This window comes from Juglans microcarpa x Juglans regia, chromosome 3D (genome assembly GCF_004785595.1).
Source record: "Juglans microcarpa x Juglans regia isolate MS1-56 chromosome 3D, Jm3101_v1.0, whole genome shotgun sequence".
NCBI classification, from domain to species: Eukaryota; Viridiplantae; Streptophyta; class Magnoliopsida; order Fagales; family Juglandaceae; genus Juglans; species Juglans microcarpa x Juglans regia.
In genome coordinates this window covers 37,437,393-37,462,416 of record NC_054598.1, presented here as the reverse complement: position 1 = coordinate 37,462,416, position 25,024 = coordinate 37,437,393, and the positions used below count along the sequence as shown (strand labels likewise).

At 34.9% G+C, this 25,024-nt stretch overlaps 1 protein-coding gene and 1 non-coding gene across 2 annotated transcripts; both read left to right on the top strand.

Moving 5' to 3' along the window:
• Nucleotides 1–1,791: 1,791 nt before the first annotated feature.
• LOC121255608 (eukaryotic translation initiation factor 3 subunit J-like) lies at nt 1,792–13,038 on the top strand. Its single transcript, XM_041156002.1, has 7 exons — nt 1,792–2,111; nt 2,629–2,699; nt 8,055–8,173; nt 10,624–10,760; nt 12,026–12,173; nt 12,284–12,443; nt 12,657–13,038. The coding sequence occupies exons 2-7, from the start codon at nt 2,687–2,689 to the stop codon at nt 12,746–12,748; spliced, it is 669 nt and encodes a 222-aa protein (XP_041011936.1). The 5' UTR covers nt 1,792–2,111; nt 2,629–2,686; the 3' UTR covers nt 12,749–13,038.
• Nucleotides 13,039–22,987: 9,949 nt separating this feature from the next.
• Nucleotides 22,988–23,061, top strand: TRNAN-GUU. The gene has a single exon. It is a non-coding gene; the product is annotated as a tRNA-Asn (tRNA).
• The last annotated feature ends 1,963 nt before the right edge of the window (nt 23,062–25,024 follow it).

The following is a 25,024-nucleotide window of genomic DNA, read 5'->3' as shown; positions in this document are numbered from 1 at the left end:
TGAACTTTTGATTTGTCATTCATCACCATATGAAAACCTCCGTCAACGTAGTTGCTATATAAGTCGGTGATACATGAATCATCTGTACAGCACATGGGCCCCTTTAATTGGGGCCTCCATAAATGAAAAGCACCCCCCTCTCTCTCTCTCTCTTTTTTTTTCTTCTTCTTCATTTTCATCTTTACTCTAATACGTTTGGATAGTGATATGATTTGAGAAGATTTATGAGTAGTAATGAAAAAATGATAAAAATATAATGATAAAATATTAAATAGTAATATGAGATGACTTGTGAATATTAGTAAAATGATTTGTGAATAATAGTGAAATAGTTTAAGTTAGAATGCTTATGAGGTTTTGGAAAAAGAGAAAAAAAGTTGAATAAAAATATTATAAAATTAAAATATTGTTAGAATGTAATTTTTATTTTGAAAAAATTGAATTATTTTTTGTGACTTATTTGAAAGTTTTGAAAAATTGTAACGATTAGATGAAAAATTTAAAAATTTGAAATTTAAAAACATTTGATATGTGATGTTTGGAATCTGGATATAGAGAAGATATGAGATGAATATATCTTGCTGTCCAAATTAAACCTAAAGTTCTAAAGAAAATTTATATGACAATTAAAGTTTTTGTAAAAAGTGCGTTCAATGGCCTTCTGGCCCAATGGCATGATTCATGGTTCTTAAAGACTATTAGATCCATGGTTGAGGATTCAAAATTCCCTTTCTCCAAACTACTAGGGATGATGTCTTTAAAAATATAAACTAGCAAAAAAGAAATAAATAAATACCTTTCGAGGAAGCTGGGGAGAAGATGTTATACTATTAATGATAATTTTTTTTTTTTTATAAGTGTATACTATTAATGATAATAGAGATAGTAAAAAATTCAACTCTTAAGCAATAATATCAGTATTAACGAAATTGACTTATTTTAGATGTCAAATTCAAATAATGTTGTCTAATAAAGATAAATTTCTTATTTTATATATATAGAAAAGGAATTGAGGACATAAGAATTCTGAACATTTTTCATAAGAGAGATGTCAAGTATCTTTAGATTACAAGACAATTAATAGATTGCAAAATCAACTGCAGCCTAAAATACCTTAACATAAATATACAGGTTTGATGGAATATTTTGAAATTTTGAATACAATAAAATTACTTCTAACTATACCTTTCATGATTACACTTTTTCTTCCCGTTAATTACAATAAATTAGAGGTGTATATATTACGAGAAATTATACTCAACAAGCCTATACCACATACCTGTTGAAAGATAAAAAAATTAGAAGATAAGAAATAAAAGTAAGTGTGTGGTGTAAAGATGTTGAGTAGAAGAACTCATATATTATATAGTGCAAGCCCATCGTAGAGCATATGATGAAGTTTCTCTCAACTTCACTTGAAAAATAGTATTATTTATTGAGAAATGATATTTGCAGTCATGGAGTGCGCAAGTGCCGTGTAATCACTTTGAAAAAGTGAGTAAATACGATATCCACATAAAAAAATTAATTAATTTTTTAATAGTGGACCTCACTCTTTTTCAAAACGATTGTACGACGCTAACTCATCCACGACTGTATGTAGCATTACTCATTCTAATACAAGACATGAAATATCTTGACCATCATATTTGACATTTTTTAATAATTATTTGAATTAAAGAGAAGAAATATAGGTGGGTGCAAGTTATAATGAATGCGTCAAAACAAGGCCCAGCCCACTTACCAAAGGGCAATCTGATAAAAACGGGCCGAGCAGCTACCCCTCGTTCCTTTCTTATTAAGTTCTTTCAGCTTTCCCAGCCGTCGCTTACTTTCAGTTTCTCTCCGAGTCCTTTGGTCTGCCGCCGTTTCCCCTCTGTCTCTCTCCCTCTCCATAGACGACCAGCTCACACGTCTCCTTTGCTGGAAAACGGCGTTGGTTTTGTCAAAACCCGAACCCGACACATTCTCTCTTCGGCTGGCTGCCCCTTCCCTTTCTCTTTTCCTCAGCCGAACACGCAACCTCTGGCCACAACCAACTTGGTTGATCGCACAACGGATTTCGGATTGCTAATCCCTCTTATATTTTTGGACCATTGAGAGAATTCAAGGTAAATTCTATCACCTACTCCCTAATTCCATGAAGTTTGCTTGATGTATTGATGTAAATTTATTTTTATTTTTTATATCTTGGACTTATTTTTTATAAGATCACTATAGACTTTAGATTGGCTTTGGGGATGGGTATGAACGGTTGGGATGATTGGAGGGAGGACTCAACATTTGGGATTTTAGTGCTTTTGAAGGATTTAAGTACTAAGGATTCTGTCGATTCAAAATTTTCCTGATATAAATTTTGGATGTTTATTTTATGAAAGGCGGATGGTAGAGGCTGAGTCATGATGTGAATGAGAGTATTTGGAGTTATTTTATGGTGGAGAAGTCTGATTTAAGACCTTTAAAAGGGCTGGTTATGCCGGGGATGAGAATATGCCTCAATAGGGATTGTGGCGTTTTACTATTGTAAAGACCTGATATTTATCAATTGTATCATTACTTATCAAAAAATTTATCAATTGTATTATTATTTTTAATTATTTCCTTAATGTTTACATCTCTTTTATGCAGTATCACGCTTTGCTACGTAGCAACTGATTTTCTCCTAACAACTGGGTGACACGACTAGATGGAGGACTGGGGTAATTTTTTCTGCCCTAATTACCGAATGTGCATGCCATCAATTTGCTATACCTTTGCCAATTAATAGATCTTGGAAGCTTTTTACAATTTGAGGTTCAGAAAATCTTACTTTGGGATTCATTGGAACTGTAAAATTGTAATACACATTTTACTTATATATATATATTTATCAATGGTACATTTTTACTAGTTAGAATGATTATTCACTTTGTCAGCATCACAGCGTTTTCTTTTTCTTTTGAATTGATGTGGTATGAGCAGTTCCCCACCCTCCCATCAATTCAATGGTCTCTATGTCATGCAAGAGTAGGATTTCTTTCTGATTCTTTTGCTTACTAGACTAAGTAAAGATGTAATCATGGTTGGTTACTACTGCTGCTTTATATCAAAGGGTCAAGAAACTCAAGGTCACTGTTCCACTTTTCGTGCGACTTCCTCACGGTCACTATAAATTATCCCTTTTTCTTTAGGGTTGGGGAGACTGCTTTGTTAGGTCATAGTGGGGGTTACTCCTCAAGGATGTGAATAAAAAGGGCGCTGCTTGGTGAGGTTCCACATCATCAAATACATGAACAGAAGGTTGCATATGTGCTCATATATTGCGATTGAGGATGCTGTAGTATAGCCAGATTCGTTGCATACTTGATAGAGCTTGTTAAATGCCTTGATGCCAATTTTTATATGTTTAGGAAATGAAGCTTTCGTGAGGCTTGCTGTCTATATGCTCCTAGTTGTGGATGTGGGTTTGGCTGTGGTGTGGCTATTGTGTGTTTTACTTCTGTAATATTTTTTATGATGAGGAACTTGTAGATATGCAATTGCAACATGCCTTTTACCCCGTGAGACTCTGGATCTATGTAGTGCGCCACATCACACGAATCAAGTAAATTATTGGCTTTTTACCAATAAGACTTGGCCCTTAGAAATTGTTGTACCCAAGGGTTCGTACCTTAGACCTGGAGGGAGGTTAGCCCCAAGACCAAGACCTTTATCACTTGAGTCAATCCTTCGGATTAAATGCATTCCAAAACTGCATTAGGATCCTGTACTGCATTTGAATTCTGCCATTGTCGCTGGACTTGCATTTACAGAGCACTTGGAATGAATCCATGATTAATACTAGTCAAACAGGTTGACTATAGACTAATCCATGATTGTAGCCATTGAGGCAGGACAACATGGTGCAAGTTCAAAAAGAGATAGGGAACTGAAGAGGTTGACGTGGTCCATTAATTATGATGGAAAGGAGGGGAGTGCAAGTCGTGGAAGAAATAAGGGGAGGGCTGGAACAATTGATAAATGAAGCCCAAAATTTTGTGTTGGAATGTTAGGAGGCTGAACGAGATTAATAAATGCCTTCGAATAAGAGCTTTATTAAGGCAATGGAAAATGGACATCATTTGTCTACAGGAAACGAAGTTAAAGCTTATCACTAGAAGAATTATTCGGACTATATGGAATTGTCAATATGTAGGTTGGACATATTTACCCTCAAAAGGGGTCTCGAGTGGAATTTTGGTTATGTGGGATCAGAGGGTGGTGGAGAATATTGATGAGTTTGTGGGAGAATACTCAGTGGGGTGTTCTTTTAAAAATTCTGAAGATGATTTTTTATGGGCGTTTGCTGGGGTATATGGTCCTAATCTGGACAGTGAGAGGAGGTTGCTTTGGGATGAGCTTGCTGGCCTATGTCTTGGTGGGAGGTCCCATGGTGTATTGGTGGAGATTTTAACTTGACTAGATTTTCCAGCAAAAGATCAGGGGAGGGACAACAAAATCAAGCTATGGTGGATTTTTCGGATTTCATTTTCGAGGTAGGTCTTATGGACTTACTTTTAATGGGAGGTGATTACACTTGGTCTAATAATCAAACTTGGTCAAGACTGGACAAATTTCTCATTTCTCTCTCGTGGGAGCTAAAATATCCAGATGTAAGTCAGACAAGGCTCCCAAGGATATGCTCTGATCACTTTCCTGTAATTAGACTGTGGTGGTATTCAAGGGGGTAGAAGGCCGTTCAAGTTTGAGAATATGTGGTTAAAGATGGATGGTTTTATGGACTTGTCAGACAATGGTGGAATTCATACCTACTTGAGGGCAATCCGAGTTATGTATTGGCTGTAAAGTTAAAAGCTTTGAAGAAGGACTTGAAGACATGGAATGAACAGGTAGTTGGTGATGTAACCTTATAGAACAAGAGTTTGTTTCAAGAGTTACAAAGCTTGGAGGGTGTAGGGGATGAAAACAATCGAGAAGATCAAGTAGTTTCTGGATTAGAAAGATTGACTCTAATGGAGGAGATCTCGTGGAGACAAAAGTCAAGGGCTTTGTGGCTTCGGGAGGGGGATAAAAGCACAAAGTTTTTTCACCGTATTGCCAATGCACATAGGAGGTTTAACTCCATTGAGTCCTTGAACATAGATGGAGATGTATCCTCAGATGAGGTTGAGATAAAGGAGCATGTGGCAGGGCATTTCAAACATTTGTTGTCAGAACCTCATGCATGGAGGCCTACCGTAGATAGACTAGCCTTTGAGGTCATTGATCAAAATAATATGGCTTGGGTGGAGAGATCATTTGAAGAGGAAGAGGTACAACAAGTAATTAGGAAAATGAATAAAGACAAAGTTCCAGGCCCAGATGGATTCACTATGGCTTTTTTTTCAGACTTGTTGGGAGTTGGTGCAAGAGGAAGTAATGCTGGTTTTTCAGGAATTCTTCACTTATGGCAGATTTGAGAAAAAGCTTAAATGCTACTTTTTATTGCATTAGTCCCTAAAATGGCTGGTGCAACAGAGGTACAAGATTTTAGGCTGATTAGTCTTGTGGGCAGTGTGTATAAGATACTTGCCAAAGTTCTTGCTCATAGATGAGCACGATCATGGAGAAGATTATCTCTAAGTCCCAAAATGCCTTTGTGAGAGGGAGGCAAATTTTGGACTTGGTTCTTATAGCTAATGAATGCTTGGATAGTAGGATCAAATCGGGAGCTCCAGGTATTTTATGCAAACTTGATATGAAGAAGGCATATGATCACATTAACTGGGATATTCTGATATATATGTTGAGTAGATGTGGGTTTGGGGAAAAATGGAGAGAGTGGATGAGGCATTGTGTGTCAACGGCTTGCTTCTCGGTTTTGGTAAATGGCAATCCCGTGGGCTTCTTTAATAGCTCGCGGGGTCTACGACAAGGTGGCCCATTATCACCCCGTTTATTTGTCCTAGTAATGGAGGCTCTAAGTCGAATGGTGTCGGCGGCAGTAAAGGGAGGATTTTTTTTCAGGTTTCTTGGTGGGAGATATCCACGGCTCCATTGTTATTTCTCACCTTTTGTTTGCAGATAACACTTTGCTATTTTGTGAGGCAAATGCAGGACATATCCAATATTTGAAGGCCATTTTACTTTGTTTTGAAGCGGTATCCGGGTTGAAGATTAATCTTGCCAAGAAGGAGATGGTTGCGGTTGGCGATGTTAGCAATATTCGAGGGTTGGTGAATATTTTGGGATGTAGGGTTTCTTCGTTGCCATTGAAGTACCTTGGTCTCTCGGTGGGGGCCTCTTTCAATCCTATGACAATTTGGGAGGTGGTGCTGGAAAAATTTGAGCGTAGCTTGGCTGGGTGGAAAATGTTGTATCTTTCTAAAGGGGGGCGAATCACACTTATCAAGAATACCTTATCCAACCTCCCCGCTAGTATTGCTTCTAAAATAGAGAAGCTCTAACGTGATTTTTTGTGGAGTGGGCTAGGAGATGAGTTTAAATTTCGTTTAGTAGGGTGGGAAAAGGTATGTTCTCCTTTGAGAGATGGTGGATTGGGGGTCCGGAATGTGAGGGCGTTCAATAAGGCATTATTAGGAAAATGGTTGAGGCGTCATAACCATGAGAGGGGAGCTTTATGGAAAGGAGTGATTGACATGAAGTATGGAAGTGAAAAGGGGGGGTTGGTGTTCTAAAGAGGGTAGGGGGACATATGGAGTGGGGCTATGGAAGTATATACGAAAAGGTTGGTGCTCTTTTGCTAGTAATATTCGGTTGCGTTTGGGGGATGGTAGTAGGATTAGCTTTTGGCAAGACGTGTGGGTGGGAGACACGGCCTTGAAGGATGCTTATCCCATGATTTTCAGAATTGCATGGGAAAAAGAAGCTATGGTGGCTGACTTGCGGGTACTTAAATCAAGGTTCACAGGAGCGGAACATTAGCCTTACTCGGGATGCACATGATTGGGAAGTGACTATTCTAGTGGAATTTCTGAACTTGCTGTACAACACTTCTACTGCTGCCACAATGGAAGATATGATTGATGATAACCCTCTAGGAAAGGGAAATTTTCAGTATGCTCTTTTTATGACTCTATTACTATGCATCAAAGGCACAATTTCCCTTGGAAGAACATATGGAGGACTAAAGCACCTACAAAGGCCACATTTTTTGTCTGGACGACAGCTCTAGGGAAGATTATGACCATTGATAATCTTAGAAGACGTGGCCTTATTATTATGGACTGGTGCTGTTTGTGTAGAAATAGTGGTGAAACGGTGGACTATCTACTTTTACGTTGTGAGTTTGCTCGAGATATTTGGACTTACTTTCTCAGCAGAATGGGTATAGCATGAGTGATGCTGGGTAGGGTGGTTGAACTTTTAGCAAGTTGGAAAGGGATCACAGGGACACCATAGATTGCAACCGTGTGAAAGATGGTCCCTATATGTATTCTCTAGTGTATTTGGAATGAAAGAAACAAGAGACTTTTTGAGGATCATGAACGCTCCTTGGAAGAGTTTAGGAGTTTTTTCTGGAAGACTTTGTTTTTGTGGGCCATTGCTCTTGATTTGAATGGTCTCAGCTTCCATGATTTCCTTGTAACTGTTTCTAGTTCTTAAATAGTGTATTCACATGTATATTTCTAGTGTACCTGGGCTATGCCTACCCTTTTATCAATAAATTAACTTATTACTTATAAAAAAAAAAAAAAAAAAGAATGTAGATTTCTCTTTTGTAGTTGGTGTAAATCCTCACTAAAAATTACTTCAAGGTTTAGATGGGATCTAACTTGTCTCTGCTTCCTTTCAACTTCATATGTTATAACAAGGAAGTGTCTCGAATTATTGACATGTAAATCTACATTTAACTCTTTATTAATTGATGGTTCATTTGGCTGGCTGGTATGGATGGGATTTAAAAAAGTTGCTATAACTGGGTAGTGTTATTTTATAGAAACAGAGTGCCATTATGCGATTAGTTCAGATTAATCCTAATTTATTCCCCTAGTAATTTTGTCATGAAATTTATCATTTGTTTTTCTGTTCGAGTCTGCTATCTAGTTTTACCAAGGCATATGGCTTAATTACAGAGGATGAGCAAATTCCACCTGTTCTTGCAAAGGAGCAACCTATGAACAAATGGGATGATGAAGATGCGGATGATAATGATGTGAAGGAATCATGGGAAGATGATGATGAATCTACACCGGTATGATTTATAACTGGACTGTGGTCTCTTGGCATTGTTTTCACTTGATTGGAATACAGGACTGAGTATTGGTTGATTAATTATATGTCTTGAACGATTCATTTGCTGGATATTGAGGGAATGTTGAATTTGTGTTATTAATCGAACAATTTGTGGAACCATGGACATCACATCATTTGTATGAAAGATACAGTTTCTTTTGGCCATTTCTATTTGATCAGTTTAGTTGAAAGAATATAAACATTTCTTGAATTGCTAGCTATTTTTGAGTTTGACATTTGGTGTAACGTATGGTTGGTATTTGGAAATGGATGCACAAATTTTACTTTTTCTTGTATATTTCTATTATATGCAACGTGGGATTGTTGTTTGAAGGGATAGAGAAGGCTCCGTAATGCGCGATTGACTTGTTCTAAGGGGTATAGTCTATAGATCTTTTGAGTGTTATGTCTATGAGTTGGCATTTTCTTTATCATGTAAGTAGCCCAGATTGAGACTGAAACATTTGAAATTGAAATAAAGTATCTTCTATTTTAAAAACTTAATACTCTAATCTTCCCATGCAATGCTGGTATTTTGTTTAGAACATCTATGTGACAAGGGACTTGAGTATCATTGAGAGGTTTGGGTACATGACATGTATCTCTAGAATTTTAGCAGGCGCAATACCCTGTAACACCCCAATGGAAGGCCCAAACCACATGGCCTATAGTCCAAAATGATTAGTTAAATAACAATTGGAGTTCTATTAGAACCCTATAAAGAGCAATAACTTCTCCTTCCTAAGCAATGTTTGTATTCTATACACCACTTACCCTTATCCTTCTCATATGGGGTATCACAATCTCCCCTCCTTAAATTTCCGATGTCCTTGTTTGGCTAGTATATTATAGGTGGCATAGCTCAAGTCTAACGTTTTTGGTTGGGATAAGCTCTGATATCATTTGTAACGCCTTAATGAAAGACCCAAACAACATGGCATATACTCCCAAAGGACTAGTCAATGATACAATTATAGCCCATTTGGAACCCTATAAAGAGCAAGAACTTTTCCTTCCCAAGCAATATGAGATCATACTCCACCTACCTTTATCCTTATCATCTGGGGTATCGCATACCCATAAAAAAATCAGCAGGCACAAAGGTTTATTAATTGTTAAACTGTCCAAGATTTGGCCGTGGTTATATTTGGGAGGGAATCATTACTGGAAGAGTTGTACAAGTGATTATTGTGTTTTTCTGGGGCCAGAGGAGGGGAACAGGTGGTTTAGAAATGAATCTTTATGTTGGACAATGTACAGCAAATGATACAGAACTAGTAGAGTTGAGTTCACTGGTCATGTGAACTAAGATTTGAACGGATTACTTCCATAACTTCTCAAAGATTCGATGGTATTCTATTAATGAGATATTATGCTTCTCATGGGGATAAGAACGCCATCAAACCTCTTATGAGGAACGTTAGGCTTTACGAGTTAGCAGTGTATCGGGTAAAGAAACTGGTGTTCCGTCTAAGAGATTCATACACTCTGCTCCCTAGTAGTCTGGCTACATTGGCTAAGACTTTATGTCAGCAATTAGGTTCTAAAGGCTCCATCCCGCATGACGAAGTGCGAGTGTCTAATCTGAAGAATCTTAGTGCACAATTGTTGGATTATATGAAACAGGATATTCGTGATATGGGTTACTAGCAGGACTGTTGATACTTGTTTTGTGTTCTTATGTTTAAACTAGGACTAGGCCAGACTACCAGATCATGAGGGGTAACTGGTTGTCTTTATTGTTCGGCCCAATTAAAACCACCAGTGTAAAGAGGTAGAGCACTGGCTCTCATTTCCGAAGTTCTTGAAACTTATAACACTTGAGGTTACAATGGCATTAGTGTGTGTTTGTTAGCTGTAAACTATTCCTCGTTTTCTTATCACATCTGCCAGTATGATGCATATTCACTTTCCAGATTAGAAAAATATTTTGTTTGTCACTAGGCTGCTTGAAAGAGTTCCAAATTTGAATTAGCGACTGCTGCCATGTGCTCAATTCTTGAACATGATAATATCCGGGTTGCCTAATTATTAAAAATTATAAAATATTAGGGTTGTGTGTACCTGCATTGTTTTCTCCCAGCACTAACATGAACATAAACAGAAAAACAAATTAAGTAGGTGAGGAATAGGAAATAAAGTAGTCTAGTGCAGTGATTGCGTGGGTGCTTCATTGCCTATGTTGTATATCGTTTTTTTATTTTAGAAAAAAAATATTGATTTAGCTCTGGAAGTTTCCAATGTCTTCTACTGTGAACTTGTTGTATGCATATGTTTTATCGGACCACGGATCAGAATAATATGCTATTATTGTGGTCATGGTGTTAGAGCAATGTAAAATGCCTGTTTATGACGTTTTGCTTTTTCATTTTAACGCAAAGTCTGTTGTGCTATATGTGATTGGATCAGGCACCTGAATCAAAACCTCCTGCTGAAAAGGCCCCAAAGAAACCCACAGTGAAAGCTACTGAAAAGAAAGGAAAAACAGTTGTAGCAGTAAAGGAAGAGCCACTAGATCCTGTAGCCGAGAAACTTCGCCAACAAAGGTAAAGGTTAAAGGTTCAAATACTTCTTTCTACTATAATGGATTTTTCTTTTTGGGGGGTCGTAAAATATTTGCTCATCTGATGATTGGCAATGTGATCTGCAAAAACAATATAAAGTTATGGAGCAGGGCGATGTATATTATTTGCTACACCAATGTGCCTTAAACAGTGTCATCCTTTAATTTTAAATTGCCTTTTTGTGACCGTATAGATTGTGAACCTGTCAGATATATATCACATTGTTTTGGATTAGGGTTTTCTTTAATACTTCTATCTGGTTCTTAGGAGCTCAGGCTTAACCCAGATTGTAACTGTTGATGCAATTTCGTTTCTCTGTATTCTGCCTGTCTTATAAACCAAAAAGGTTCAAACTCATCTCCTGTGCATGACAAAACCAAGAACATTCAGAATGCAATTTATATGAAATTGTATCAACTGAGTTTTAATAGTTTCAGGCGAAGTTTTCAACCGAACTGACCCTTATTTGAGCTGTGATCACCCTAGCTGGATTGAAGCTTTTCTAGATCTTCATGTGTGCAAATAGCATCAAAGGTGTTGATGTTTGACATGCCACATGTTAGACTTGGACATGGCTAAGCTATCTATGGGATAAACTATGATAAGGTGACCATTTTTACAGTTATTGTTGGGTACTTGGCATTCACTTTAAAAGACTCTGTATGATCAAGTTACTTGTTCCTGCTTTGCTGCTTTGGACCTATAACTAAAATGTAAAACCCATTACAGCTACCTTCCATCTCTATGCCTGAAGAGTTTCTTCGATAACTCTTAACAAAATGAAACCACAAAAACCTAATGCAGTTTTTGGCATTCTGAACTTGTTGGGTAGCCTTGTTTGTCTCCCCATAATTCTGATCAGGGTGCATAGTTGCAGTTGGATTTTGCCGATAGATCTAAATGGTTGACTCAATCTGTTTTTGCCTTGTGTTTGTAGCAAGCACTTTGTTCTGTCTCAAGTTGCGGACTTGCATGATTGTTTATTTACCTATTGAAGTTTTCCTCTGTCTTCGTAGTCCCATGCTCTCTCTTGTGTAAACCTTGTGTACTTGAGTTGCACTTTTAATAAAATCGACTTATTTATCAAAAAATTGAAGTTATTTCTTATTTGGAGCAAAATAAGTTTGGAAAAAAAAAAAAAAAACCAAATACAGCTTTTCAGCATGCTCTGATCTCAATAGACAATTTAATATGGAGGGCTTCGAAAAACTTAATAGTATGCAATATTTGGCATTTCTCCCGTACAGGCTGGTGGAAGAAGCAGATTATAGCTCCACTAAGGAACTGTTTGGTAAGACAGGTGATGAGAAGACCCTTGATAATTTTATTCCCAAATCAGAAAGTGATTTCTTGGAATATGCAGAGCTTATTTCACATAAACTGCGTGCACATGAGGTGTGTTAAATTTTATCTCCTCTGTTTCGACCAAAGCTCAAGGGAATTTCAAACTTTGCTAATATATATATATATATATATATATATATATATGTACTTCCTTGATGCAGAAAAGTTATCATTATATTGGTTTACTCAAAGCTGTAATGAGACTGTCAATGACTGCTATGAAAGCCGCAGATGCAAAAGAAGTTTCATCTTCTGTCACAGCAATTACGAATGAAAAGCTAAAAGCAGAGAAGGAAGTGAATGCTGGTAAAAAAAAGACAGGTATTTTTGTATACTCAAACCTGGGCTGGATGCTTGGGAGCAGTTTATGCACTTATTGGATTGGTCTCGCCATTGTTTCTGTTTTTAGTTTTGAGCCCTTTTATTTTGGCAACACCATTGTTTCTGTTTTAATGTCCTTGATTGTTCTTTCACGAAGAATTTATTTATGAACAATTTATCAATCGGTGCTCAACTGATTTACCTTGCTTGCAGGTTCCAAAAAAAAGCAGATCCATGTTGAAAAGCCAGACGATGATTTAGTTATTACTGCCTATGATGCTCTGGATGATGATGATTTCATGTGAGTGTTTCAGTTCGTTCCATCTAAAGAGAAGGGATTCTCAGTATTTGGAAAACTGATATAGACATAAGATCCTTCGGCATTTCCCTCCACAGATTGATACGAGTGCTATTGCTTTATTTTGTTTAATAATAGGGTTTGTCAGATTGCCATTTACATGCCATGGTAAATTTTGTTAGTTTTGGATGCTAGATCATCCACATTTGTCTACACATACCAAGTGCTGTGTTTTGCATGAGTCCTTCAATGATATATGATGACTATGAAAAAAATGAAAAGACTGCTATTTATTGAGATTTGAGTGTTTGTTGAAGCCCCAGATCGTGTTGTCGAACTTTGTGGTTGGATGAATGTAATGTATGGTTAAATGGCACTTTGAATAATTTTCATAACTATGCATAGAAAAGTTGGAAGCATGAAATGAGATGCATTTCAAACTTCGAAGTTCTTAACAGTAGCCTGAAATAACTGATTGAAATATATATGCATGTATAGGTAGATATAGATAGATAGATCGATCTGGACAATAAGAAATAAATAATATAGCACTTAAATACACATTGCATGTCTATTTTGTGGGGGTCTTTTAGATAGTGCATTGCACGCTCTCTGTGCCCGGACTTGAGCAAAAGCTCTTACGGCCATGGGCAGAGGAGATGGACCAGTACGGTTTCAAGCATCAGGTACAGAATCTCAACAATAAGACTGAGCTTTGGCTATTTGTAATTCGATTGGTGACCAACAATTTCAAATACAAGCCGAACAAACAACTTTTTGTTGAAGCAAAGAGCACTTCATTGGCTCCTGCCTTCTTGTAGCAAAATGGCAACGTAGTACCTTTCCACATCTAAGGAGAGGCCTTAGGTTTTGATCATCCAAGGGAAGATTTTTATGCTCGCTGATATAGAAGGTTTTCACATAAATAATATGTTTATGAAAAATTCTATTCAACAGTTCTAAACCACACATATCCTCTTTCTTTCTTTTTTCTTCAATAGGTGTGTGGTGTAGGGTTACTGAGTAGAAGAACTCATATGTTATAGGTGTCGATGAGTACTGGACTTACAAATAATTCTTTGTGTGATGTTATAAATTTTTTGGCCAGACTTTAACTCCTGTATATTGAGTTAAAATTTTACAGGATAATTTCCGTGAAAGTGATGGTCTAGAATCATAATTCCTTTTCTATGGATTCTAACTTACTTCTCTCTCTTTATCAGCAAGAAACTGACAGTTCTGCAAAAATATTTGACCTATTAAAATCACACCCGTAATTACTGATTCTACAGTTTATGGTACATTCGCATATTCCTTTCATAATTTTTCAGATCAGCAGTCAGTTGATAAAGTAATGCTAAAGTGCATACAAATTTAAAAAGTGAATCATAAAATGAGTAGCTGATGGACCAAAAAGCTTGTGGGCATTGCATCAGCATGCATGACAATTTTCTCTGCAAACCGGTCCCTTTTTTCTTTCACAATATGATGCAAATAAGGAAAAAGATAGATACATACATAGAGTGAGTTATATAATATTTAAGTAAAATTTTCAAACAATATTAAATGCTCAATAAATATGCTTGTCTCTCTCACTTTAAATTCTAAAATTCGATTAAAACTTTTAAAAAATCTGAATGTAGAGATCAGTAGAAGAAGATCATATTGATTCTACCTCTCAACATATATATTCCATGAATCTTAGGTACTACCTTCCTTCCAACAAAAAAAAGAAAAGCTTCATTGATTAGTTATTTATGACAGGGTGATGATTAAGTATCATTATAAAATCGAGGAAGGTCATGAGTAGTGTCTGATGTTAGTGCGTGCCGTTCATATAACGGAAAAAAGCAACCTTTTCCTGCTCTTGGAGAAGAAAAATCTTTCATTTAAATTGATCTATCTTTTGCGCTGATCCTCGTGTGCTCTGAAATCATTGCTGCTGCAGTTTAGTACTAATATAAGCTTTCTTCACTGTTCACACCTCTCTCCCCTCCCCAATTTGTCAAACATGTTTTGGTTGGTACTCACATTGCACCTTTTATTTTCTCTTTCTCTTTAACTTATTCAATATTGAAAATCAAAGGGGGAAGAAAGTCCACAAGTGAGAAAAGAAAGTGGAATTTTCCATGCTTCCAAACTTTACCAAATTAGCTAGATTGCACTTTTTTCGTTGACCAAGTGGGATCATGAGGATCTCTAAAATTGCTCAGCATTTCGACCAACTCTAGCTAAATCTGATCCAAGAGAGAAGAAAAGAGAGATTCATGCAAGGAAAGGAAACTCATGAAGTCATTAACTTATCTTAACTTCACTTCATAAACAAAGCAAGTACATGAAAGGTGTAAGGGATGCATGCCCAGCAGCATTACAGACTATTGCATTCCTCCAAAACTTAACACAAATGGAAGATCAAACCCTCCCTTCCAAACACTACCTTACCAAACCCCAGCTAGCTAGCTAGCTACTTCGTATGCATCTCTTACATCCCATGTTTCGAACATTAAGGGAAAAAGAAGGGAACAAAAAACCAGAGCAGGCAAAGACTGGAAAAGTACAATAACACATGGTTAAACAAGGGGAAAAAGAGAAGAAAAAGACAATAATTAGACCTAAAGTTAAAGGTAAATTCGGACCATTACCCTCAATTCCCCGCAATGCAATAATGAGACGCTCTCCCGATTCTGCCCATTTGATCATCAATAGGCTAGAAACTCAGGAGAGCGCAATTGCAAAGCCTTGTTTAGGAGTTCTTTTGCTATCAGTTTTCAACCATATTTACAAAAGAACCATTCTCTGCAGTGCCGCCACAGCCCCCGACCCCGACTGCCGCTTCCTTCAACCCCACCACCCAACTCTACAAACTCCTGCCAATGGCCACCACTCATCTTTGCTGTTTGCTTAGTTAGAAAAAGAAATAATGATAGTCCTAAAGCTAAGATCATGAGCTGATCTCAGAGTATATATGGAAGTAGTGCAGCAGCTACTATAGCTAACTAGCAAAGAAAGAGAGAGTGGGAAAGAGTGTTTTGAGTATAGGGCTGAGGGGACATTATGCATGGGTCGTATATAAAGGCGAAGTTGTAGCTTTTGGTTCAACTTGAGTGGGATTTTTTTTCTCTACTTTTCTAATTTGGTAAATATTTAATGTGCATATGATAAAGTGAGGTTGAAATTCTTGGTCCAAGCTCTCGTTAGGGGCATGTTTGTGGGGAATGTAAACAACTCCACTAACTCGGTTTTCAAGGATCTTGGAGTTTTCATATTATTCTCATTGAGGTGAAAAAAGATAGCACCGAGGAAGAAAAAAGAAGAGGGAGGTGCATAGGGATGGCTACAATGAGAGCACTCTCATCATAGTTGTGATGAACTCTTCGAACTTCCAATCAAATTTTAATGAATTAATCATTCAAAAATATAATACATGTAAATGAAGGATAAAAGGGATAGTCGACATCATAGAGAGAGAGAGAGAGAGAGAGAGAGAGAGAGAGAGAGATATAGTCCATCACTATTAGCATGAGAGAGTTCACACAGTAGAGTTGCTCTTGGTGGCTTTGATTTGTCAGTATATGTGAACGAGGATTGGTTACAGCCAAGAAAGGAGAGGGGTGGGTGGGGTGAGAAAATTTTCACTGGGCGCAGGAAATGATGAGAAGTTTTCATGGCCAACCTTTTAGATTTTATTACCCTATTATTGAGGCTCGGAGTCGGAAAAGACGTAATATCTGTAGGATATGGTGGGGGCATTTGCCTAGGTGGGTGTGCATTTTAGAAAGCAAACCAATATTGGACCAAGTTTCAGCTCATGGCCCTGCCTGCCTATATCTGTTCAGTATTCATTGATGATTGAGTAATGAACATCTATTATTACCCAAATAAATAGCAATGAAAAAAGTGTTTAAAAATGGGGAAAACTTCAAGGAGAATTCGCCAAAAATGATCACTTATGTTTGTTGGATATTAGGAAAGAAAAATGATAAGAGTTGCAGTGAGCCTGTTAAATATCAAATATATATATATATATATATGTAATTCTCATGCATATTATATATACGTGTCTCTAGTCCCAAAGAAAATACAGAAAAAAGAAGAAGAAAAAAATAGCTTCATTAATGCGCCAAACCCAAAAATAGCTTTATTTTTGGTGAAAATATGCAACAATAATTTAAGAAAAATATTATGCATCAGTCACTATTTACTCTCACATCCTATATTTATAATTTTTTCATAAGATGTGCGGATGTATTTTATAGGGTATGAGAGCGTTTTTCATAAGGTGTGGAGTAAGGGGTGGTGAATAATAACTGCTAAAAAAGAATTTTTCATAATTTAAATATATAGAATTCGATCTATCCCTATATATTATCTTTGTTGGAAACATTATATTATATACTTTGTCCTTTGTCCTTTGCGAGTATGGTACCTAATTTAATTAGAAAGCGACTTCCAATCTAATAGAATTAACAAAACGATATGGGTAAGCAAAATGTCTCTTTTATCAAATCACAAGCGGATGAAATGTCAATTCTTCTAAATCAAAGGTAGGTAATTGGTATATATAATTTCGCTTTTTACAAAACACAAACGCACGGCTCTTCTAATGGCAAATTATTTTTACTTTAATTGATATATTTGCTTAATTATGTAGCTAATCATGTGTCATTTCATAGACCATACGTTGGCAAAAAGAAACTAACCCATTCATCATATATATGTTAGCAAAGTGTGAGCTAATTATGTTTTGCATTTTATTGATGTTATATAATCAGTTTGATTAATAGACGATATTCAAAAGAGTTTTCTCTTGGCTTAGAAGGAATGCTAGCTATATGCTTAAAACATGCAAGTCGGATGTATTGGCAAAAAGAAATAGCTTATATATACATATATAAACATACATCATATGCTAATAATAAATATTGTGTTTTGTTTTATATTATGATTATACTAGATAAGCTATCTAGTATATATATATATAATCAAAACTATTATAAACACCGTCAAATTTTCTAAAATTGCCATTATAAAGAATGATATTTATTAAAAATTATCTTTTAGATGATCAATTAGATGGATACGTTAGTGAGATCGATACTCAGATATATAAGATACTTTTCCAATGGATATGCATTTTAGAATATATAAGTAGTTTCTTCAAATCTACATTTTATACGTGGTATAAATGTTTTGTTTTGAGGTATTTGTTAGGATCTCTCATATTCCGATTTATTGTACTTTGAACTTTAGTTTCTCTAAATTATTGGAAGAGAAAAATGGAAAGATGTTTCATTTTGTCTAAATAATAGCAAAATTTGGTGATGAAGTAAAGATCATGCATAGAGATTCAAATCTCCTTTATCTGATCTTTGAAATTAAAATAACTTGTTAACAAAGTTATGCCTGCTTGCTTTGTCAAAATGGGTGGGGTAGACAGCCTTGAATTTGAAGAAATAATTGTCCAAAAGTCATTATCCGGAGAGACACACAGAAACATCCTTTTAGGTTTGATAGAGGCCGGCCATGGAAGAAGCTAGCTAATGGCCTGGGTATATAAATAAACAAACAGATCATGTAAATGGATCAGCTAAATCACTTTACCGTGGATTTGTCCATTCGCTAGAGATCAAAAGAAAGCAAAGGCATAAAATAAAAGCTAGCCAATGCATAAGTCAGCGATTAAATCCGCTTTTTCTTTTTGCTGTTCAAGTCACCCTCTATTTCTTTTCTTTTGATCTTCCTTTCTCTTTTTTCTTTTCACTTATTTGTTTAATTACTTTAGGTTTAGACGGGTTTATACCTTTTGCTTTTGTTTGTTAACCGATAGAAGCGGAAATTGATAGTTCAAACATGATCTTAGAATAATGTTACAAGCCACACTTTCATCTTTTTAGGTAAAACGTCGTATTTTTATTAATAGTCTTGAGTCATGCATCCTTTATTTATTTTTTTTAAACAAAAAGAAAATTTTAAAAGTTGCTGGATAATACCATTTCATTTTAGAGGATGATGATCATGTAATTAGTAGAATTTTTCATGATTTGAAGTAGTATATATAGAATCTCTCGGATTTTATTTTACCTATGAGTAACAAGGAGTAGGTCGAGCTGATCACCGCCGAAAGTTCTTAGGTCTGTAATTAGCTTGTTATTATAATTTATTATGGTAGCATTGATATCTATATATCTTTGTTGGGCAGCAAACAACAGAGATCTATACAGTTCTACGCAAAACATGAAAAGACCGGAGATACTACTTAAGTTATATAATAACAACAAGAACATGATGGACATGAACATCGTCTAATCTTTGTTGGGCACCGAACGAAAGAGAGATCTACACATGAGTTTGACAAAAACATTCAAGAAAAGACCTCAAACACTACCTAAAATATTAACAACAATATCTTTACACTACGTCATGTAATGCCAGACACGATCTCAATTATTACATAATTGTCTAAGTAATTGTAAACTAATGGTTGGTGTATATATAAGTTTAATAATACGTTTTACATAACGTTTCGAGTCTGGTTTGTTTTTAAGATTAAAATTTAAAATTTTGAAAATCTTTTATTTTATTATTATAATTTTTTTAAATTTTCACACAAAATAAAATAAACGATTTAACTTTTTCAAATTTCAAAATAAAAATAATATATTCTAATAATATTTTATTTAACTTTTTAATTATAATTTCAATTCATATCTGAAATCAATATAATTATTTTAAAATATTTTTAAATTATTTCACTATTATTTATATATTATTTTTTTATTATCTTCGTTTTATATATTATATTATTAACATAAATTACTTAACTGTTGTTCACATAATAGGATGAGATATTCTGATATTTCTTCTCCTCTTATTTCATATCATCGTATCATCCCGTAGAACCTCGTACAGTCTTATGATGCGGCAACTACGTACAACTTGGACACCACCGTCGCTCGTGTCTCACATGATCACTAATTTCCCTGTTCAGAGTTGACTTAGTATCCTCCACATCATACTGCAATAACATATCACGGGACCCACCTCACGAAGCCCAATAATTTTAGACCTATGCACACGTCGCAGCAGTTACATCCATATCTATCTAGTGCTCCACTTCCCAATCAGTACAATCTCAGCCGTCCAATTGCATCAACAGTTATACTTGATTGACACCTAGGCCCCTCCATCAGTCACGTCAGTACTACGCCATTTCCGCGTAAGAAAACATGATTAACTGTGATTAAAAGAAATTATAACTAATTTTTAGCTAAAACCAAAAGCCACTACGTGGCAGTAAATACCCACCACCTCAAAAATAACGGAATGATTGGATAATCGACGGGCACTCATGTATGTACGCCCAACGCCATCGCCAATGTTGTCTCGTGTGGGAAATCCTAGAAAGTGGAATGTGTCCCGTGACAGCCGGACACAGAGCGGCGCGTGAGGCCTCGAAACTGTGTCTCAGGTAACAACAAAGTAGGGGGTGGGACCCAATGCAGATCAGGCCCCGTTTCGTTTGAGCCGTTTCGATTGGAGGTCCCCTTCCTTTCAGCCCGGCCACATACGGCGACCCACACGCACGCCTTTGCATTGGATCCCGTCCGGGTCTCATTTTCACTTTTTGGGTGAAAGCTAGGGTAAAATTCTATACTTTTGTCAATTTATTATTTATTTATTTTTAGAATACTGTTATATTTATAAAAAAAAATTACATAAAGTCACGTTCGATTTGTTAAATTTATTTTATAATAAAATTAATTTTACAATATAATAAATTACAACAAACTACATCAATTTGTGAGATTACTTTTGTATAATTTCTTTGTGACTAGAGTATTTTTTTTTAATTATATCCTAATATATGAAATTTTGGAATCAGCTCATTAAATCAATAAATTAAAAATATTACTAATTATTAAAGAAAAATGACAATTTTGGCCTCGCATTGCCAATTTTGTTTATCTTTACTTAAGATAAACGATGATAAATGATATGTAAAATTTAAATTCTTAATTTTTTATATTAAAAACTTGAAAAAAGTAATATATTATAATACTGATTGGTCTTGAATCATTTTAATGATTTTGATTTTTCTGAATAAATTTTTGGTATTTTTCGATTTGGTACAATAAACTCCACATTATTGGCATATACACACGATGAATTTGCACCGAATAAACTTACAATGTGTGCTCTACTAGTTTGCTTTTCGTAGGTCCCGGTTGCTTCTTTTCTTGTCTTTAGACTTTGAGTGATTTGTCATCTTTGATTTGGCGCATCATGGTAGAGGTATATACCATACGTTGATAGTACTGCATGCTATAGCTAGGTTGTCAGTTTCAGAGTGTTGGAATATAATTGAATGCAGCCAGACCATTGCTAAAAATAAGTAAAGAGATAAAACCAAGAATTTAGTCTAAAGATACAGTTGGAGATAGAATAAGTTATTTTTATAATTTCTTTTAACCTATCTCATTTCATTTTACCTAATTTTATAATTTATTTAAATTTTATATAAAATAAAATAAATAATTCAACATTTTTAAATCATAAAACAAAAATAATATTAAAAAAATATATTTTAATAATATTTTATTTAACTTTTTAATTTTAATCTCAACTCATCTCATCTCATTTGTAAAAACAATCGAGGCTTCAGACTTCAAAAAGGAATGAGGTATACAAGACAAATTGGACTCAATTAATCCAAAGAAATAGACATTTTTATAAGGTGGAGATCCTCACAAATTTGACAAGAGATATAGAGAAGCTCCCTACATCCAAACTCTACCACATATAGCGACTCCAAAGAATCTTCCCAAAATTCTTCAATTGTATTGTGAGATATGTGAAGTCATGAGAAATTGTAAAATCATCTATTATAATGGATTTCGCCTCTAAATACTTTATAGACCTATGCATTATGCTGAACCACATAAATATTTGTATCTCAGTTTATTTATTTTTATTTGCTTATTTATTTTATGGATGAACTCAAAGAGCACTGTATCGAAGTCCAAATCATCATCATTGGTCTGAGATAATTTTTTTCTCCCTTTCAGTCTGTTGTGCAATTTTTGACATTAACACAAAACATGGCTAACTGGGCTACCACTTTCTTTGTGCTCAATATTTCTTATTTTCTCCCTATTCCAAACAAATAAATATATGGGGAGTGCTAGGGTACCATACATCGGATCAATATATAGTCTTTTTTTTCAATTTTTAAATATTAAAAAAGAGGGACTGCTCGAGAATTTTTAATAAAATGTATAAATTTTCTCTTTTTGCTTTTTATACAAATATTTTTTTAAACTGAAACATTTTTTTAAGAGAAATTCACAAAATCTTTAAAAAAATATATACTTAACCATTAAGTAAAAAAAAGTACAATCGATACCCATTCTCGACAGATATTCTCAGTAGGACTAGTATTTTCCTTAAAAAAACATACTATCAATGTATGCATTGATACTCTAAACATTTTCTTAAATATATATAGTAATAATAGCAATATCCAGTACAACAATGTAGCCGAACGTATATATATTACATGTATGTTGCATTTTTTCTAATCATGTGAAGTCGGGTCTTTGATAATTATTATGGGGGAATTGTTTTAATTATTATGAAATAAAATTTAGAATCTATGCTAACTATATATATATGATGATATATAGGTCATATTTGCTCTAATCTAATTAGAGTTGTCAAAGTATATATGTTTTATTTCTTTGATAATTGTTTATGTGAACTAATTATATTCGTATTAATTAAACACGGTTCGATCATGAACCCTATAAATTTAAATTGATTTTTGGTTGATTTATCCAAATATATACTTTAATTTTATAGCTGAACGCATATATACTAATTTAATTAGATAAAAAAAAAGTATTATAATTCTCAAGATTTGCAAGCAGTACCATATATATATATATATATATATATATCACACGTGGTACGTACCTTCGGCCATGTGGGCAATGTTCAAGTTAATTACAAGTTTTACAATGCAATATAATTTAAACATATATACTCATCCCGCGCTCTTTAAATTAGAAATAAATAAAGAAACTGATCGAAAAAGGAAAATGAGAAAGAAACCAGAGAAGGGTGCACGCAATCCAGATTATATGCATGCACGTTACAAACAAATTCTCTGATCTGTCTTTTTGGTTGGCCTAATTAATAAATTGCAATTTAATAGAGTATAATTTATTCACTCATTAAACAACTCAAAGCTGGAATAGCTCAGTTGGCTAGAGCGTGTGGCTGTTAACCACAAGGTCGGAGGTTCGAGCCCTCCTTCTAGCGCTCTTTTTTGCAAATGGTCAAGAAATTACACAAACTTACATCAACCAGTAAAATGAAGCTGGCCAATTAATTAGTCATATTGCAATAAATTCATGATGCATGGCCTTATTTGATTTATTATAGTTTTGATAATTGGAAATTGCAGGACCCATTAATTAAAAAGATCGAGCCCAATATTAATCATCCAGTTGCATGGCATTGATCAGTTCATCATGTAAGAATGATCGGTGAAAGATGGAACGAATCTAGAGATAGTAAACTAACCTGCAGCAACCATTTGAAAAATATAGATGGGGGCAATCAAGATAATAATTAGTAGGATTGGATCGAACAAGCTGGTTAAACGAACAGAAGCCCACCTAATTTCTTGCATGGGTGCCGCCTGAAATACGCTCACACTTTCCTCAAAACCTGACTAATTGGTTCAATGATTCAGGCCTTGAAGAAAGTAAGGGGTAAACGAAAGACCAGCGGCCTCTCTCTGCATTAACTGATCAACACATGTTGGGATATTTTATAAATTTTGTTTGGCGTGCCATTCGGGTTGTGCACCAAAACAGTACCATATTATTTTCCAAATGCATAAGATAACCATGCATATTGTTAGGATTAATTAAATATCTAGAGACGCTTATGAAATAGATTAGCGGAAGTAAATAACAAAAATTTGACAATCAAACAAAAAACATCGAAATTTAAGTGGTTCGGCTTGAACAATAGCTAGTGTATGTCTCGTACTAGCAGAGTCGATCTCAACGAATTCACTATCATAAAGATGGAATACAAGAGAGAAATCACAAATCACTCATCAATCTCAAAAACTTTAATACACCCAATGAACTCTCAAAACATAATTCCGGCCTAGCTAGCTCGCATATTGCTAAACTCGTACTGCAACGAATATCAAACACAAACTTTTGTGTGCACGGTCAAATTCTAATTTGTTGGGAATCAATATAAGGTGTTAAGTACCTACAACGTACAACATTCAACACGATCCTTGCAGAAAACTAGTTTTTAATTACGACGTGTTCTCTTGATCAGTACCACAATATAATATATGATCTGCACGCCAAGAAATGGTTGAGATTCGACGAAACTGCAATGCTGCTCATGAAAGTTTAGTTCACATTGGACTCCAAAGAGTGAGTTCCTCTATTTTTAGGTATATATATATAGAATAATTAAAATAATTTTGAGGTAAGAAATTTATCCAACATATATATATATATATATATATATATATATATATATTTTTTTTTTTTTTTTTAAAAAAAAAAAAAAGAAATTTCCTATTACGTATGACATGCATTCACATTTGCATATAGCTAGCTAGGATACTGTTCATGAGTCTCTATATATATGACATATTTTGATCATTATATATGCTATAAACTCGTCAAATTAACGAATTGTGTTCTCGAAATATTTCTTATATAATGAAGTAATGATTCCTTGCTCAGATAATTATTATTTTTTTTTAAGTGAATGATACCTCGGAATGAGTATATATATTATATGCCTTTAAATCAGTTGTTTCGGTACTGAGGAATATTCATCATCATATATAATATTGGTTACTATTTTTTTCGAAGAACTTTAATTTAAGGTACATGATCATGTTAAGAACAAAAAAATGATCATGTTTTTTTTTTTTCATGCTATTTCGTATTTCTGAAAATTAAGTACTAGATCATATATACAGTTGGCATGATATGCTCATGATCAATGCGTTATGTATATTAATATAAACTATGTATGGACAACGTACACTTTTAAACATACATGATTATGGGACAAATGATCATCAAGATCATCGAGGGCTACAATTTGGTCAAATCCAAGTACTGTAAAACACGATGGGATGATCAAGACGTACCGTAATGGTTAAAACATTAATATTGCCTGCAGAATTAATGCATGCTACTCTAGCTATCAGCTTGGGCCTTATCCAATCGCGCAC